The following is a 19,025-nucleotide window of genomic DNA, read 5'->3' as shown; positions in this document are numbered from 1 at the left end:
CAGAATAGAGCAATGTGTGCTTAAAAAATAAAAAACAAAAAGCACTGAGCCACAGTTTTTTATTTTGAAACTGAGCCCAATACAAGAGGCATACTCATGTATCATGAAATTGCCAATGCTAGAAAAGCTAGGCCACCACTGTGATTAATGAAAAATGGACATTAGTCCCCAAAAATAATTTGAATTGAGGGACACAGGATTACGATGTTGCCAAGTTCATGGTGATTAGCACTACTAATTCCCTTAATCTCAAAAAGATTTTGATGATTGGTTGTTTTGTGTTGTAAACACCCAACTGCTTTGTAAAGAGGTGAAATATGGCTTACTTGTTGAAAGCTTTCCACTGTGTGTATGTGTAGATTGGTGTATGATATGTGGCTGATGTTATGGACAATGCTTGTAGGCATCCATGAGTAGTAGAGCAAGGTGGTATCCTTTGAGATCCCAGTGCGAGTCCTGTGAGCTACTCTCTCCTCATAGCCACAGCTTATGGATCCCTCTAGTGTCATTCCTGAGGGTTCAAATGATGATGAGGAATCAAAAATTGACATGTAGCTATCACAAAGGGATAGGAGACAAAAAAGATTATTGGAGGATGATGTGTTAGGACAAGAAAATGTGGCAGGGGCGGGTGAGACACAAGTTACTGGGGATGTGGAAGATGGGGGGGAGAATGTTAAATCTGAGACAGAGGTTGGTGGGGATGTCATAGGTGGTGAAAGAGGTGTTGAGGAAGGGACATGAGGTCAAGAGTATGTGCATGGCCAAGAGGATGTGGAGAGCCAGGGTGAAGAGGGTGGGGTGAGAAATGTTGCAGGTCCTTTGGGTAGCAACAAGAAGGCATTGGAGCTCACAAAGTTTGGAAAAAGGATAGAAGTAGACCTCTTTGCACAGGAGGTTATGAACAAGATAACAATGCTAGCAAGCACATCACCCCCTCTTATACCTTTAATGCAAATTGGTCCTCTGGACAATTGGAGAGAATGTATCAGAGCTTACTTCAAAGTTTGACACCCAAGGGTATGTTATTGGGAGAGGAGACTTCCTTGTGCCGCTCACTAGGCCTGGTGAGAGAGCATGCATTGGAGGCGACATAGGACGAGACGTTATAGCATGGGGGCCTATTTGCAGGTGATGATTCTGAGGTAGATCTAAAGGATAGTCCCAAACGGGGTCATCTATTAAGAAAGAAGTTCGTAGTATGGGATGAAAATCACAAGCGTAAAGCATGGTCAGCACGCATAAGGACTAGTAAGTATTTTGAGTAATTGCAAGATAGTAACAATATATATTATTGAGTTCACTTTATAGTGTTTTTCCTTATGTTTGTAGTATATGCAATGTAAAAAAGAAGACATGTCAAAGTCCAACGCAAGTTCCTATCGTTTGACCGCACGCAACAAGAAGTGTTGTTAGCACTAGTGGCTGAGATAAGTATGAGAATAATATTGGATTTGCAATGCAAGTTTTTTAAATGGTTTAGGGATGACATAACATTATTTATTACATGTCTACACAGGCTTGTTCAGGTTCATGTGCCTTACACAATAATACATGACATATTCCCTCTGCATCACTTTTGCCAATCAAATATAGAAACATTGATGAGGTACTTTAATGACAATGAAATCCTACTAACCCTTTGAATTCACAAGGTCCCCATGTGCCTAAGCCAAGGGAGAAAATCAAAATACTGAACTTCTTTTTAATAAAATATTGCTGATGTACAGCTTTACATACCTACAAATCAACCCACTAGTTTAAAACAATCAACTACTGCTTTTGTTTATACACAGCCTCTTAATACAACACCAAAGGCACTGTTCTCATTTGATTTAACATGCCTACCAGAATCCCTGTTATTAATGTTTTTCTAACTATCGAGACATGCATGGGTTGTGACAAAGCAACCATCATAGAAGTCCTAACATACTCTTCAAGGCCTGGTTCCATAGATATAGATTTTGGAGGCAGTTAGAGGTAACCAATTCCCTATGCACAGCACCAAAATCTCCTTCAAATACTACTTGCACAACGTTTACACGCATTTACGTTCTCTCTCCGCTAGCTCAACATCTCAGGGACTAGAAACAAGGGATGATGCTTTTCTAGTCAACAATGGCCAAAAAAATTACAGCAATATTTAAATGTAGAGTTCTAACATGTTACGCACTCAAAAAACCTGAAAGCTGCATTAAAAATCAATATTTGGCTCCCAAGGGAACACGCAATACTCGTAATATTACAACAAATAAAGGCTTCATGAGGTCAATAATTATGCCCCCGCACCACAATACGAATGTACAAAACTCAGAATTGTCACACGTGCACCCAACGGATTTATTTTACTAGAGATATACCAGCAAAAAATTCGAACTGAAATTTTAGATGCAAGTGATTGCACTAGGTAGTGCCCTAAACAAAAAGTAGTTAAAAGTAGCTAGATAAAATGTCAACTTAAGGACCATCTCCACACCTATCATCTCCTTTGTATAGAAGTCACTCTCTACATTCTCTCGGACATTGGATTCAGTTTACTCTAAGCTATTGTCTTTCACCACACATTCTTGAGCTTCTTCTTGCTTTTGTTGCAAATGCTTGGCTCAGCAAAAGCACAGCCCTGATGTTTAATAGCCCAACCAGCCTATATCAGAATACATCACAATCCCGAATTAATGAGATTTCAGCTGGTCATTTAGTGCTTATGTTATGAGAGAACACTTGCCCTTTTCAGCAAACATTCTGATCAAAGTGCTGGAACATTAACGCCTGTATCAAGCAGTTGTCTCATCTGAAAGAACAGGGCAAAAATGTGCTAGGAGATGCCTATAGTATCACCTAAATGATATTGCAACAAAAAATAAAATATACAATATAATCCGTGCATGCATGTGTGTGTGTGTGTGTGTGAGAGAGAGAGAGGGAGAGGGGGGGGGGAGAGGGAGAGGGAGAGAGAAAGAGAAAGAAAGAGTCCACCTACTACCCATGCAGGATGAACATAACTTTTTACTATCCAGATTGTAATTAGGTTGAAAAGTGCACTATGTATAGGGTGTGCCCTCCAGATTGACAAGAAATGCACACCGCCATAGCCATGCAGGCCACTCAGAAATTCAACTTGGTATGTAGCTGACTGTATTGGAAGGCCACTTCTCTGTGATTATCACTTGAGTAAGTTATTATAGAACTCCAACAGATGCCATCAGTTTCTCGTACTCCGGATCCACCTCCTGTGTCTGTGGCATTGGTGCATTATGAAGTTGAGTTCTTGAGCCTGCAGTTTGAGGATTTTCATCCCAGCTTTTAACTGCACCTGTTTCTGATTTCCCCCATTCCTGCTGCATTCCTGGTCTACCTCTATTCAGTGGGTTGGCACCCCAAGCTTCATTAACCGCCCCTATTCTCTGTTCCAAGGCTGGCACAGGAGACAGAGCATGCATAGGAATTGATGGATCATAACTGTAGCTCCTTTCCCTGTTGAAAGCTGCCTGAGGCGGCAGAGCCATTGGAGGCCTTCTCAACCCTTGATCACTAAAAACTGAAGCAGATGGAGCCACATTTCCTGGTTGATGTGCAGCATAATTTCTGAACACTGCACTTACTTGAGCTCCTGGAGGAACTGGATACAGAGGCTCTTGTGGCCTGACATGAGAAAACTCTGAGGTTGGAAAAGTGGTGCCATGGTGAGAGATCTGTGTCATCTGCACCCTGGAAGATGCAGGTGTTTCCTGAGGCTGATATGAGAAACTTTGCTGAGGGACTGCTGTACGTTGGCTTAATGAAGAAAGTGAAGAGTAGTCACCCATTGGTAGCATGGCATTCACTGAGGTAGCTGATCTGATTTGAGGTCCCAGCAGTGGAGGCAATCCCAACCGTGGATTTGAGTAACTTGAGTGAGTTGTCAACTGATTGTTGGTTGGCACTACAAACTGGCCATGTGAAGTTTGAGGAAGAATCGGTGTGAAACTTGGTGGAACTGAAGACACGGTCAAGCTGGGTGAAGTCCGTGTGAATGATTGCATTTGTGCAGGACCACTTGGGGGCTGTAGAGCTGGAATCATCGAAGGGCCTGATACCGTTAATGGTGTAGGGGGAGCAGGATTCCCCCATGGTTTCAAGGAGTATGAGGTGTCAACCCCTGGTAGTGAGGTGGTGGGAGTGCTTAATGTAGGGAAAGACTGAGGTGAAGGGGCATATCCTAAAGCTGACGACTTTTCCAAATTAGGAGAAGATTGCTGGGGGGAAGCAGGTGGCTGAGAGTACTGACCTTGGCCCCAGATCGGTGCAGTGCCTGTCCATGGTTGTGGAGGCCGAGGGAAACTGTTGTTGCCAGATGTGCTGGTAATGCTGCTAGTTCCACTCCATGAAGAGGGAACCTGCCCTAGGCCTCCCACATGTGTGAAACTGGGAGCTGCTTGTGCAACAGGACCAACTGGTCTAACAGAAGGCAGAGCAGGCCTAATTGAAGGTATTACAGGCCTCACAGGAAGGGTCACAGCAGGTGGAGTAATGGGGTGTGCTGGTGGGAGAGGCAATGCAGGAGGTGGTATTTCTGGTGGCAGTGGATTGGGGGATGATAGGGATGAGAATGTTTGTACTGACGTAGCTGCAGGTGAAAAAATCGGTAACGGGCTTACAACAGCAGTTCGGAATGGAGAAATTGTGGCCGCCGATGCAACTGGTGGAGCTGTAGCAGAGGAGAAAGAAGGTACTGAGCTTGATGGAAATGAAGGGGCTGCCACAGAAGAAACCACAGACGCTTGATTTTCTCTTTCATCCCATGTGTTGCTTGCAGGCAGAGACCCCTTGAACAACTCAGGGTTAGCATGCATTGCTCTATCATCCACTGACCCTGATGCCCAGGTTTGTTCTTCTTGTGTAGAATTGTCTGTAGGCAAAGACGAAGGAAAACCCTCAGGTGCTGTTGGGGTGGTGGGCGGTCTCATATCAGGTCTCATACCAAAAGGAGGAAAAGGGAATCTTCCTCTAAAAGCTGAAAGCATTCTTGCCATCATTGGGAGACCTGGTCGAGGGAAAGGCCGACCTCTAAAGAGCCCAAATGGGATAAGCCCTGGATGGAAAAAACGGGGAAGAAGAAAGTTTAAAGCATTCATGCCATGAGGACCAGGGGGGAAAGGAAACCTTGGAAACCCTCCAACGTCACTACCACCATCAGCTGCAGCCCTGGGGGTGAAATCACCCATAGGTTCTGAGCCAGTTGCAGAAGCCATCCACCTTGCAGGCATGGGCTGGGCTCCCGACGCAGTTAGGAGCATCGGCTGTGATGTATCAGCACCGGGTGGATGAATCTGATTGTCGAGATCCTTGGCCGATGGCTCTATGCCCCCCAAACCAGTGCCAAGCTCTTCAAGAAAATTCAAATACTCCTTATCAAACACCTTCCCCTGTAAGAAAATAGCACATCCCTCAGTGCGCATGCAATTTCAAAAAAAGAATCCCCTTGGAAAACAAAACAAATAAAGAATCCAACCTGTCCAGTGATCTTTAAGGGGCAATCAATAGTCGGATGGCCACCATCACCACAAAGCCGGCAGATGACCTGAATGGCAAGAACATCGAGTAGGTGACCTTGGAATTCATGCATCAAAGGTTTCAAAATTACAAATGTCCTTCACAACTGGAAATGGTCCTTTGGCTGCACGTTTGTGACCATTGGAATGCATAGCGCATTGGGCTCACGTGAGTGATGTGTAATATGTAAAAAATGCTTGTAAGCCACAAAACATTAGGTAACATTAGGACATCATGCAGGCAGTGGGAACGAACCCTCAACAAACCAACTCTAAAAAGCCGATTTATATGAAACTCTCCGAAAGTGAGATGTCATGTGGATCCACTGCCAAACCTTTTCAAAGAGAGTTTACTAGGTTTACGTGAATCGTAATGCACACGAAAATATAGAGGTATTTGAGATTTTCTATTTCAGCACACTTCCTAGACTTGCCATTTTCCCTGGGCTACCCATGACCCATTCCTGGATGTCATAGGATTTTGAGGAGGGGGGCGATGACAGCTGATGGAGACAGCTGGAAAGACATGTCAGCAAACTCAGAAAATGCCATGTATGATGTCAGAATCTGAGTAGTCAACATCTAGCATGCATTCCAATTAGGAGCCAGTGCCTATTCTATAGCAGAGATGCCATTTCTGCCATCACATGAGTAGAGAAGAGGGCATGTAAGCTACTCCAAGAGAAGTTCAGCTTGAGGATAAGAGTGAGCCTAATAAAAAACATGCTTTTGCTCGGAGGAAACATGTTATATACACCTGTATTTACGGGATTTGCATCAGGACAGAAACGTAATAAAAAATTATGAGGGCTATACCAAAAGGTGAGGTGGCCAATTAGAGAGGAGAAGCCCTAGGGAGAGGTCCTAGGCATTAATTGCAGGTATAAAGGAGAAGGCAATTAGAGAAGAGATGCCCAATGGAGAGGCCCTAGGCATGTAATTGAGCGGCTAATTGTGAAGGCCTTTACCTTCACACTTACAATTAAATGCCAAGGGCCTCTCCCTTAACCATTTCTTCTCTAATTGGGCACCTCACCCACTAGTACAGCCCTCTAGATTCCCTGTTATACACCGGTCAATACAGGTGATGTAATGCCAATGGGTGTGTAGCCTAGCTGTGCAAGTTTGTGAATGGGAAGGGAGAGGTCCTGAGTTCAGACCCCCGCAGGCTCCCCAGCGGCGTCATGCAGGCCGTTTGCAGCTATAATTGTACCACCTTCAGGCAGGAGACCAGGCCGCCTTCGGGCGGGCTCTCAAGTTGCTACTGCAGAAGGATCTACTCAACGAAAAAAAAAACAGGTGCTGTAACACGAAACATAGAGCTATAGTGGCAACATACCTTTGCTTGGAAAGTTTGAAGCTTGTCCTTAGGACACTGCCACTCCCTGTGCCCTACTTCTCCGCACAAAGTGCAAACTCTTGTGAAATCTCTAACAGTACCTGTATCAGTAAAATATACCAATCTGATCATGAAAGATTCCATACAGGCAAACTCCAAGCAAGCTCAGCTAATAGCACTCTCTCCCTTGCATACAAGCTCTTCAAAAATAGAGGAAACAATAACTAGTCCACTGTTCCACTTGCCATTCATTTCTGCAAGCTCTCGAAGTTGCTTCATTTTGTGCATGTTCCTGTCCTCCTTTGTTAAACAAAACAGGGAATCCAAAAAAGACACATTTAGCAAAAATTTGAACACTGAAACCTGGTTTATCTTAGGGAAATCAATCACTTTTGACTTACATCAACAGGTGTGAGCAGTGGTTCGATAATGGCTACTGCTGCATCAACTTTTTCAAAAGTGTCAGCTGAGATATGCACATGCAAGTCTTCAAAAGCACCATCCATTTCTTTTCCGTGCCGAACAGGAAGCATCTGTTTTACAATTACACATCTGAAATAAGATAGAAGTAACAAGTGCCCACACTTCCCTTTCATATGCATGCACTCAAAAATGAGGAAATTTTGATTTAAGAAAAGCATGCTTCAAAACACCTGCCTGACTATGATGTCTCATTTGGGTTTCCATGCAAGAGATGACTAGACCTTGCAATCAGTTAAGCAAGCAAGGGCTTAAAGAGTGTGCGCCTGAGCTCATAGAGCTTTACGAGGTAGTATATAGTGCCTCATGGGAATAATGCCATTAGAAAACTCCCGAAATTCCATTTGAGCAAATCAGTACGAATTTAGTCACAAACTTGCAACATAGCGTAACTAAGAGAAACTGACTACAATAGACAGGCTTAGCAAATTTGTCACATTAGTTCCATGCAAAGGAAAGGTTGCTGTAGAGAAAGCTGCAAGATTGTTTTTCTGGTACTGGTATCTAGACTTCTAGTGGCCACAATAACAAAGGCCATTGTATCAGATTGTGTGCTGCATGGGACATTTTTGGAGAATTGTTCAACAACTATGGGAAAAAACTGAAACTCCGCAGCAATGCCTTCCCCCTCCACATGGTCAAACAAATGAAGGTACAGGGCCTAGGTTAGGGTTTCAGATAGTCCGTGGCTATGGTGGGTGAAGCTCCATGGTGGAGCAGGTCGTTGACTGGTAGCAAAAAAAGGCAAAGAGAGCGCAGCGAAAACGAAAGCAGTAGGCATCTTTAGCCCGTTGTATCCCTATGATGTGGTGAATGATTTCATCATTTAGGCTAAGTGCAATGATCCCTAAAGCTTTCTCATTCCTGCTCTTTCACTCATTCTCCCCAATTTCCTCTGGACATTCATCTCTTCCCTCAACTAGCCCCCAAGCAGGTTCTGATATCAATTGAAGGTCCAAGGCCTAGGTTAGGTTTTGGACAATCCATGGCTACAGTGGGTGAAACTCCATGGTGTGGGGGGAGGGGGGGGGAGAGAGAGAGAGAGAGAGAGAGAGAGAGAGAGAGGTGAAATGTAGAGAGAGAAAGAGAGTCCACAGCGGCAAGAGAGAAACAAGTAATTGCATGTACAATATAATGCTTGTATTGATGTGTAGAACTTTACAAAGTACAATGCTTTTTGTAGGCCAGAAAGTAGCCTTATCTTTTGACACATACATAGGACACATGTCATACACACACAAACCTAATGACATGTGGCAACTTATCTTATCCAAATTCAAGGGGCTGTTCACACACACACACAAACCTAATGACATGTGGCAACTTATCTTATCCAAATTCAAGGGGGTGTTCACACACACACACACAAACCTAATGACATGTGGCAACTTATCTTATCCACATTGAAGGGGGTGTGCACACCTAAGCAGGTGTTCACACACACATACACATGACTAAGATTACTTACACACATGTAATCCTTTTAGGGGCTGTTCACACACAGACACAAGCAGGTACACAAACAGGATGGACACACATGGGATTGTTCATACATATGAAGACTCCGAATATCCAAAAACAAAGATCTTTAACTGGCTTGCATTTAATGTCCTCAAATGCTATGTTCATGACTAGCAAAAAATATCTCCCAAAAGTTCAGCCCTCATCTAAGGCTAAAACCAGACGATTAGAATGGGAGGACGATACGCCTATTTACGGTGCAAGTTTTGCCCCATTCTGTCGGTCGTCTGCCCCGCGACCTACCCAGCATGTTGCCTGACTTGTCCAAACCGTGTCTGACTTCTTGCTGGCTAACTATCTGCATGTCACGCACCCGGAACTAGGCCTTTTAAGCCTCTTGGACATCTGTACAAACGAAACTTCAATGGGTTATAGAGCTGTGCAGGATTTGTACATGCATATATACATGCATATAGCTTGGAGATCTCCCGTTCTCAGTACTTGTATCTGGATGACCAGTCTCACTGGGCATTGTTCAGCAGTAAGGGAGTCTAAATCAAATGGTGACAGATGGAATGCTACTATCATACCTTAAGGCAGTCGCCCCCCTCTTTGGAGGGATGGTTGCAGTTATTGCTTGTGTACCACATATTTTCGTTTTGGAGTATGTTTTAAAGGGGTGTGTTGGGATGGTTGTTGGAGGTCAAGTAGAGGCCACTCACTGGTGTGGGTTTTGAGGTGGACATGAGCAACCATTCCGAGCATTCACTTTATCTTAACGGTGCAAATCCTAATTGGATCTCACAATCACTTGATGAGGCTGTCCCTTGAATTAAGGGCTCACAGTGGCATGCTAGATATCGTCCAGGCCAATGGTTCACCTTTGGGTTGTAGCTCCAGAGGCAGCAGCACCATTCCCTGTAAACTGAAAAAAAAATAAGGATTCCTCACTATCTACCAGATCTGGTTGATCCTCTTCTTGCACTGCTATAAGAGTGGAACCAATATGTCTTTGGAGTAATGAAGCATGGAAGCAAGTAGGCATAGACCAAGGTGTTTGCTCCCATTGCATATTCACCTCGGGTGATAGTAGGTAAAGATTCAAATTTTCTAAAATGTCATGTTCATCCACTGCACTAGGATGGCATGGGAACATGTTTGTATTAGAAAGTGTAAGTTTTGGGTTAGTGATGAGCACTAATAAAATCCCAAGTCCTGGGGCCAGATGCCATTAGGGTAGCCTAGGTAGTGAGTTGTGTGTGGGCCATAGAGTTGATTTATAGAAACAGCCCCTAAAATTCAATAGTTCGAGTTCACATTCACTAAAATATGGACATTGGAATATTTATGTTATGAGCACCTTTTTCTTCATCATGGCCTAGGCGCCTCTTTGGCATGCATGTCACAATATGGCAGTGGTTAGGCACTTTGGTGGGCTGTCCAGACACTTGGCAGTTCCCCTTCTCTATAGGGGGCTCATGATCATTTGCCCCTTGATTTAGGGCCCATTTCTGCAAACCCTAATTTCTGGGCTTTCTCGGGAGATGCTGAGGGTATTTTTGCAACCCATCTGGAGGCTTTCTTTCTGCTGATCATGGTCTAGGAGCCGTTCTTGTGGACTGGTTCATCTCATTGAAGGAGTCCTAAACATTCTCGGTGCTAATTTGTTGTGCCCTGCTGAAAGTAAATGGTACCGGTTATCTTTTGGCAAGAAGACCTGCATTCTTGAAGGCTTCCAAGTGCTCGAGGGTTTGAAGACTTGGTGCGTCAAAGTTTTCTCAAGATCTTTCCCTTGCTTAGGGGCTTGGGCAGTGGACATCTCACCCTTGCTTAGTGGCTTGGGCTTTTACGGTTACATCTTTGCATATCTGAGCATGGAAACCAAGTGCAAGGGACCCTCAAACTTGTATTTGTAAAATACTCTTTCTGGAATAAATAATTTGTAAGGGGGTCTGCCAAAGAACCATAGTTGCCAGGAAACGTGTTTCCTTCACGGAAGGAAACGTGGAAACGTTTCCTTGTGTGAAACGCGTTTTATCCAGGCAAATTTTTTGACTGATTTTTTTGCCCAAAATACGTCGTCACCTAGGTGCAACTATTTTGATAAAGTATTTTCTCTATTTCCATGCGCCGCTCTCCCTCATCGTCAACATCGAAATATGTGACGTCCCTGACTTGCACGTTTCTTCACGAATCCCCCACTCATCCTCCCTCGGGTTGCGTGCCTGTAGCCAGGTGTTTTTTTTAAATTTAATTTTCTCAATACCTAAGGCTTGAAGCTCACTAATTTGGGCCAATATGGGGCAAGATGGAGATGCTGAAAATTGGGGGTTTTCTTCACAGAGACCCATTAAGCCTCCAACATCTGGGCAGACAGCCATTGCAAGGTCACAAGACGAGCATAAAAAGGCTACTGACAAGCATAGAAGGCAATTTAATATATTGCAAGCCATGTGCGCGCTTCCCGAGCTCCCCCCATTGCCTGTGGTTTCCTCCACCCTCCCCTTCTTCGCATCTCTACACCAAACAACCCCCCCCCCCCCCCCCCCCCGCTATGCTGCTCTGTGTGTCACCCCTCCGCCTTTCTCCCACTACTGCGCAAATCCCCCTCTATCCACCCTCTCCTTCGCCCCCCCTTCCTGCCTATCCCTGCTGCTCAGGTAACCTGCAGAGCAGCCGCACCCCCCCCCCTCTCCCCCCTTTCCTTCACCCCCCCTTGCCAGTCCCGCCTGCCACCACCCCCCCCCTCTTTTCCTCTCTTTCGCCCCCCACCCCCCCCCCTTTCTGCCCTGAAGCCTCTTTCCTTCGCTTGCCCGCCCCTCCTCCCTTGCCCTCGCCGTTGTCTCTCTCTCTCTCTCTCTCTCTCTCTCTCTCTCTCCCCCCTTTTCCTTCCCTCCTCTTTCCCACCTTCATCCCCCAGCCTTGTATCCCTTTCTTTTCACTACTTCAAGGGTCCCCTCTTCATCATCAAGTTTCGCCTTCATTCTGGTCTTTTCCCTCGGGACGACTCCATGGCAGCCGCTCCGTCATCCCCGACCAAAGCCATTGTTGCTTGCATTTCTTTCTTTGAAGCGGATCTTTAGGTTCTCGCCATGACTGTTGCCTCACTTGAGGCCTCCACCCTGGTCTGCAAACTTGTTGGTAGCCACTTTGTGCGCGGACAACTTAGGGATCTTTTACAAGCCAGCCCTTTTGGCGAACCTACGAAGATCACCGATATTCACCCTCTGGGGCGCGGAAACTACCAGGTGGAGTTCGACTCGGCATCGGAGTTAGACCGAGTCATGCAGCTGAGTGCCCTTGCACTACGTACAGCGCAGGCCTTCTTTGCTCGGTGGCAACACGGCTTCAATCCTGCATCTGACCCATTGGCTGGCGTTTCGGGCTTCCCAGTGACAATTTGCTTCCCAAGCCTTAGGAAGGAGTACCTTCCTCTTCTCCCGATGATTGGTGGTGCCATCGGGACAATGATGGAGTCCCCCCCACTGCCCTGAACAATATCCCACAAACCCTTGTGTATGAAGCAAATCCGCATCTCATTCCAATGGACATAGTTGGGTCCTTTCAACTTGTCATCCTTGTTCGTACAAGGGCAGAGCCATATCCACACCAACAAGAAACACAGATTTCAGCTCTCAAAGACTTCTCTCAAGTGCTTTCCAACGAAGCGAGGCTCCAGAACCAATCAGGCCCCTCTCAAACCGGAGAGAGAGAGAGAGAGAGAGAGAGAGAGTGTCAAATCCCCACCAAATCTCCTCGTGATCGTTCCTGGTACGAGACTCGAATCCTGCAAACAACGAATAAACAACAAGGGGGTGCACGCCTGACTCACCTCCCAACCATGACAGCCGTGGGCAAGCCCACAGTCTTGGCTGTCCCCACCAAGCCACGAGCTGAGCTAACTAGGTTGACGTACCGACCAATCTCCTCCCCGCGACGTCCCATACTGCCACAAAGCTACCCTCGCGGGCCTCGAGATTGCTGCCGGCCTCGACTGCGTAAAGCATGTGCACGTCTGCACTAGATCCAGGCTCCAAGACCATACAGCTCTCACAAACTCGCGAGACTCTCTATATCCCAACAACTAACCTTCGCCACCCTTTTATAGGCTCTTGGCCGGTCATCGGGCGTCCACACTTGGGCGCCCGCCCGTCCATACTTGGGTGCCCGCCCGTTAGTCTTTCCCTAGCTCAGCTCGCCAATCAGCCTACCTAGCTCCAAGCTTCCCCAAACCTCAAAGCTAGTCTTGTGTGCGTGTAGCACACAGTAGATACACACTATGCACATGACATACTCCCCTTCCTCTAAGAGCTCACTCCTGAGCTCACTACAAAGCCAAGGTAATCTCTTTGAAGGGTAGTCAATGTCTCCCATGTAGCATCCTCCTCAACACGATCCTTCCACTTGATCTTGTATTCCGTGATAAGCGTATTACGCAATCTTCTTTCACGAAATCCAAGAATCTTTTCAAGTTCGTACGGAACAAATGTCATGTCCTCGACATCTATAATTTCTTGAGGAGTAACTAACTGATCTGTTTCACCCAGTACTTCCTTAAGTCTACTGACATGAAATACAAGATTAGCTTTCACATGAGAAGGCAAATCCAATTCATATGCAACTGAACCAATCCTTCGTGTAATACAAAATGGTCCACAGTATCTAGGGGATAATTTCGGAGATCGACCTGTCCGTAAAGTATCGTCTATTAGAATAAAACCTATCACGATCTTGAGCACATCTAATAGATTCCTTCGCAACTTGTAACATTTCCTGCATATCTTGCAAAAAATTACATGCTACATCATGCTAAAGTCCTAAGAATCCTACTGTAACAGGTGATCTAGGTTGAAAACCATACATAAGCATGAAAGACTAAAACCTGTACTCGTATGCTTAGTACTGTTATATGCAAATTCTAACATAGAAAGATAATCCTCCCATGAACTCTGTCTTTTGGATACATATGCTCGAAGCATATTCTCCAAAATCTGATTCACTCTTTCAGTCTGGCCATCAGATTGAGGATGATCTGAGGAACTCAAATTCAAAGTTGTTTCCAACTTCTCAAAAACAAGTTTTCAAAAATCACTCGTAAACTTAGAGTCCCTATCACTAACTATGTCCTGCGGTAATCCGTACAGTCTAAACAATTGCTCAATAAACTGCCGTGCTAATTGCGTAGCTGTAATAGTCTTTCGGGTCGGTAAAAATCTAGCCATTTTTGTCAAGCGATCTATCACAACCCAAATAGAATCGTGGCCTTGATGTGTTCTTGGCAATCCGGTAATAAAATCCATGGAAATACTTTCCCATTTATTACCTAGGATTTGCAAAGGATGCAACAACCCAGCCTGTCTAAAGCGTTCAGCTTTGTTTGCCTGACAAATTTGACACTTGAGAACATAATCTTCTACATACTCTTTTATCTTTGGCCAATAAAAAGTGTGTTTCACTAACGATAGTGTCCTGTGTACCCCAGGGTGTCCAGCAGAAGGGGCGTCGTGACACTCCTTAAGAATCTTGGACCTAATGTCCGGGATCTGTGGAACACAAATTTTGTCATTACGGAATAGTAAACCATTCCGAATTATCCACTGGCCTCTTGCAGCCTGAATGGTAGACTGCTCAATCATTGAGTCTTGGTCAATCAATGAGCTCCCGTCCTGGATCTTCTGCCAAAATGGACCAAAATAACTATCAGTCCTGCAAAGCCCTCTCAATGACTGAAATAAGTCAGTAGAAATCTCGGTGAACGACAAAGAATTTACCTCTCTAGTTCGACTAAGCGCATCTGCAATACTATTCATGGACCCTTTCCGATAACGGATCTCAAAATCAAAATCTTGCATTAACTCAGTCCAACGAGCTTTCCTTCCTCTCAAATCATCCGCATCACGTACATACTTGATTGACTGATGATCAGTCAATACCACAAACTTGGAGCCATATAAATAATGTCTCCAAATCTTGAGAGCATGAATCACAACATAAAGCTCCTTCTCAAGGGTTGACCAACGAGATTGAGTGTCGTCTAGCTTTTTACTTTCAAAAGCAACCGGTCTACCATCTTGAAATAGAGCAGCCCCGATAGCATAGTCACTGGCATCAGTTTCAAGAACATAAGGCCGACTAGGATCAGATAATGCTAAGATAGATGCTTCCTTGACTTTATCTTTCAAAAGTCTGAAGGCCATATCCAAATCGTTATTCCAAGTGATAGGCTGATTTGACTTACGTCCACGACCTTTCAATAAGTCGGTCATCGGTAGTGTGAGCTGAGAGTACTCCCGTACAGATTTTCGAAGAAAAACAACAAAACCGAGAAAAGAACGAAGTTGTTTCACTGTTCGCGGTATAGGCCAGTCCAGAACCTTCTGAACTCGGTCATAGTCAATGCTCAATCCATCTCTAGTGATCTTGTGTCCCAAGTAAATGATTTCTGTCATAGAGAACTCACATTTACTTAATTTAGCATATAGTTGATTCTATCTTAAAATAGATAAGACAATCGTGAGGTGTCTAACATGATCCTCAAGAGAGTACGACTATATATCAAAATATCATCCAGGAACACCACCACAAATTTCTCCAAATGTTCACGAAAAAGATCGTTCATCATTTGCTGGAAAGTGACTGGAGTATTGGTTAACCCAAAAAGTAATACGAGAAACTCGTAATGGCCATACCTAGTCCGAAAGACAGTTCTTTCGACATGCCTTTCATGAATACGTATCTGTTGATAGCCAGTACGTAAATCTATCTACGTGAAATATTTCGCTCCTGCTAACCGGTCAATCAGGTCATCTGATCTAGGGAGAGGATAACGGTTCTTAATAGTCAGCTTGTTCAATCTCTTCTAATCTATACACATTCTCCAAGTATTGTCCTTCTTTCTCCTAAGCAATACAGGTGCACTCCAAGGTGATTTACTTGGACGGATCTGGCCTATCCTTAAATAATCTTCGAGTTGTTTAGCCAACTCATCTTCCTCAGCTTGGCTCATCCTGTAAGGTGGAATACTGACAGGATGAGCACCAGGGATCAAGTCAATACGATGATCTACTGCCCGTTAAGGTGGTAAACCCGATGGCAGTTCCTTAGGCAATACGTCTTGAAACGAATCAAGTATCTTCTGTAATTCTTTGCTTTCAAACACACTTAATTCATTGACATCCATGGAAGGTATGAGAAATGAAGAAAGTGGAATCAATACACAATGAAAAGCAGTATACAAAGAAGAATTCATTATATTTCCAAAATCAATTGTATTTACAAGAGGTCCCTGAGAGGGATGTATACAATCACCTAAAATACTATACTGGGTGTCCCTATGCTGAAAAGAAATAATATAACTAGACCAATCTATCTGGACTTGAAGAGTACAAGTCTACATTTTCTAGGTGCATTACATAGCATTCCAGAGTATCTTTGTAGTCCTGAATCTGGATTGGAAGCATGTTCACCTTTCGATCCCATACTTGCCTTCCCGCAAGTAGACGTACCTCATAGGTATGACCGCTGGGTGTCGTATCAAGACTCAATTTCTGCACAAGTTTGTAGTTAACAAAGTTGTGTGAGCTGCCAGGGTCTAGAAGAATGTGAATCTTATGGCCATTCACTTCTCCATAAACTCGGAGAAGATCATGCAAGCCAAATACTTTAGAATTGAACAGACAATCAAAACAAGTACAAGGACGAGAAAGTACAGTAATTGACATACCTGTCAAAGACAACTGGTTAGCTGCCTTTGGCTTCTTGGCACCCTTTTGCTTTGGACACTCGTTACGCATGTGTCCTTTTTCTTCGCAGATAAAACAACGTCCTTCCTTCTTGAGCTTTAAAGCCCTAAGGAGTCGTTTTTTCTTCGTTGGTGTCGAGCTAGAATTCTCCGAAGGTTGGTCCGAAGACTTTCCTTCAGTCGTGTTAGCCATAGGTGTGGAGAACTTTCGTTTATGCTTGTTCCCCTGCTCGGTAACTGTTTTAGACTTGGAAGAGACCATTGTATCATCATAGATACGAGCTGAATAAATGGCTTTGTCCAATGTTTTGCATTTGTTATTTTTAACCTGTAAACGGTATGAGTCTGGTAAACCAGCTACGAAGAACCCCAAAAGAGTAGTGGGATCCATCTTTGTAGCTTTCATCTGCAAGTCCCTAAACTTCTGGAGGTAGACCTCATAAGTGAGGTACTGCGAGGTCATGGTCAAAGCTGAAAACCGGGCAACAACAGCATAATCATCCTCTTTCTTGAGGAATTCTTTTTTGAAGACGTCTTCGAATTGTGCCCAAGTTGTTGGCTTAGGGTTGAGTTCCTTCCACCAAAGCAAAGCTTTGCCGGACAGGAAACCTACTGCTAGCTGGATCTTTTTTCCATCATCATATAGATGAAACTGAAAGTGAACTTGCCACTTATGTAGCCAAGTGTCCACGATCTCCTTGGTGCGCTCCTTTTGCTCGCCCCCGAACGGTTCCGGAGTAATGTTGAGGTCCAAAGCAGAAGCCAAGGTATCCATACCCGATAGAGTAGAGAGGGTAGTGGTCAAAAGAGCGATGGAGTTTTGCAAAGCTTGTATCTGGGCTGCGATTTGTGCCTAACGTTCCGACTAAGAAGCTTCGAGAGCTACTTTGAACTCATGGAAATCTGATTTTGACATATAATCGTCAAAAAGATCGACTACGGTATCTTCCGTAGCCAGCAAGCCTTCGCGTTCAACAAGGGGATCCAACTCTCATTCTTGGGTCGACATCGTGAAGAGGGTAAGTGGTAATAAAATTCGATCTTTGCACAATAAAAGTGCGAGTGAACTTGAGACCTTGAGAGCTTGGAAACTTCAGAGATGTGTGGCAAGAAGCCCACTTAAGGGGTTTATATAGCTAGCCCCAAAAGCTTCTTGAGCTTTTGCTTTTGTGTTTTATATTTATATATATATATATATATATATATATATATATATATATTCTATTCTCTTTAAAAAATAATAATAATAAAACACCTTTAACCTTGGAGGGAGAGTTTTTAAACTTTAAAAAAAATTTAAACTAAAAAAAATATCAAAAGCATCGAATGCTTTTGCGTTTTTTTTTTTAATCCATCCCTCCCAGATTAGCGCCGCCGGCTGCCTAGGTTGCTGACGTCTTCACGCGCTGCTGCTGGTGCTTTCGCGTCAGACTGCGCCTGCGCCAGCCTCGCGTAGGCCTGGCCACAAGGCGGCGTGGGCCTAGGCGCCTGCCTCGCTGGGCCTGGGAGCCTGCCTCGCTGGGCCTGGGAGCCTACCAGGCCTGCGAAGCCTGGCCGCCTGGCTAGATGGCCCTAGGCGCCTGCCAGCAAGGCTGCCTTCGTACGCTTGGCCGGCTACCAGCCTTACCGCCTCCACAGGCACGACTACAAAGCGCCTGCCCACCAACCTCGCCCGGTTCGACCAGCATGCCACACCCTCTCTCTCTCTCTCTCTCTCTCTCTCTCTCTCTCTCTCTCTCTCTCTCTCTCTCGTTCGCGTTCAACCAAAAGCAACGAACATGCTTTTTGTTTCCATTTTCTTTCTGCAGTTCGTGCGACTACACAAACATCATGCCTCTTCTTTGCAAAGCAAACCGACCCTACTTATACTACCATCTCCATCAACATGGGTTTCCTTGATGGAAAAAAAACACATACTGAATCTGAAAACAACAATATGCACAGAAAAACAACAAGCTTTTTTAACACATACCTTTCTTCGACCTCATCTTCTCTACCTACCGGCTTGCTCGTTCACGAGGCATGCTCTGATACCACTGTCCATCCCCACCAGATCTCCTCGTGATCATTCTTGGTACGAGACTCGAATCTTGCAAACAACGAATAAACAAGGGGGTGCAGGCCTGACTCACCTCCCAACCATGACAGCCGTGGGCAAGCCCACAGTCTTGGCTATCCCCACCGAGCCACGAGCTGAGCTAACTAGGTTGACGTACCGACCAATCTCCTCCTCGCGACGTCCCATACCGCCACGAAGCTACCCTCGCGGGCCTCGAGATTGCTGCCAGCCTCGGCTGCGTAAAGCAGGTGCACATCTACACTGGATCCAGGCTCCAAGACCATAGAGCTCTCACAAACTCGCGAGACTCTCTATATCCCAATAACTAACCTTGGCCACCCTTTTATAGGCTCTTGGCCGGTCATCGAGCGTCCACACTTGGACGTCCGCCCGTCCATTCTTGGGTGCCCGCCC

The 19,025-nt window shown here is 45.0% G+C and overlaps 1 protein-coding gene across 4 annotated transcripts in view; it reads right to left on the bottom strand.

The window, feature by feature from the left end:
• Window positions 1-2,357: 2,357 nt before the first annotated feature.
• Window positions 2,358-19,025, bottom strand: part of LOC147639959 (uncharacterized) — a 29,255-nt gene continuing 12,587 nt past the window's right edge. For all 4 annotated transcript variants that reach the window (XM_086775622.1, XM_086775632.1, XM_086775624.1 and 1 more), the window contains exons 8-12: window positions 7,272-7,403; window positions 7,116-7,170; window positions 6,871-6,971; window positions 5,492-5,560; window positions 2,358-5,405 (exon numbers count right to left, since the gene is read on the bottom strand). In XM_086775622.1, the coding sequence (XP_086631748.1) occupies window positions 3,180-5,405; window positions 5,492-5,560; window positions 6,871-6,971; window positions 7,116-7,170; window positions 7,272-7,403 (2,583 nt within the window). In that variant the 3' untranslated portion in view covers window positions 2,358-3,179. The remainder of the gene's footprint in view (window positions 5,406-5,491; window positions 5,561-6,870; window positions 6,972-7,115; window positions 7,171-7,271; window positions 7,404-19,025) is intronic.

This window comes from Cibotium barometz, chromosome 3 (assembly GCF_041138505.1).
Source record: "Cibotium barometz isolate CiBa-2024 chromosome 3, ASM4113850v1, whole genome shotgun sequence".
Taxonomy (NCBI): Eukaryota; Viridiplantae; Streptophyta; class Polypodiopsida; order Cyatheales; family Cibotiaceae; genus Cibotium; species Cibotium barometz.
This window is presented reverse-complemented; position numbering and strand designations above follow the sequence as displayed.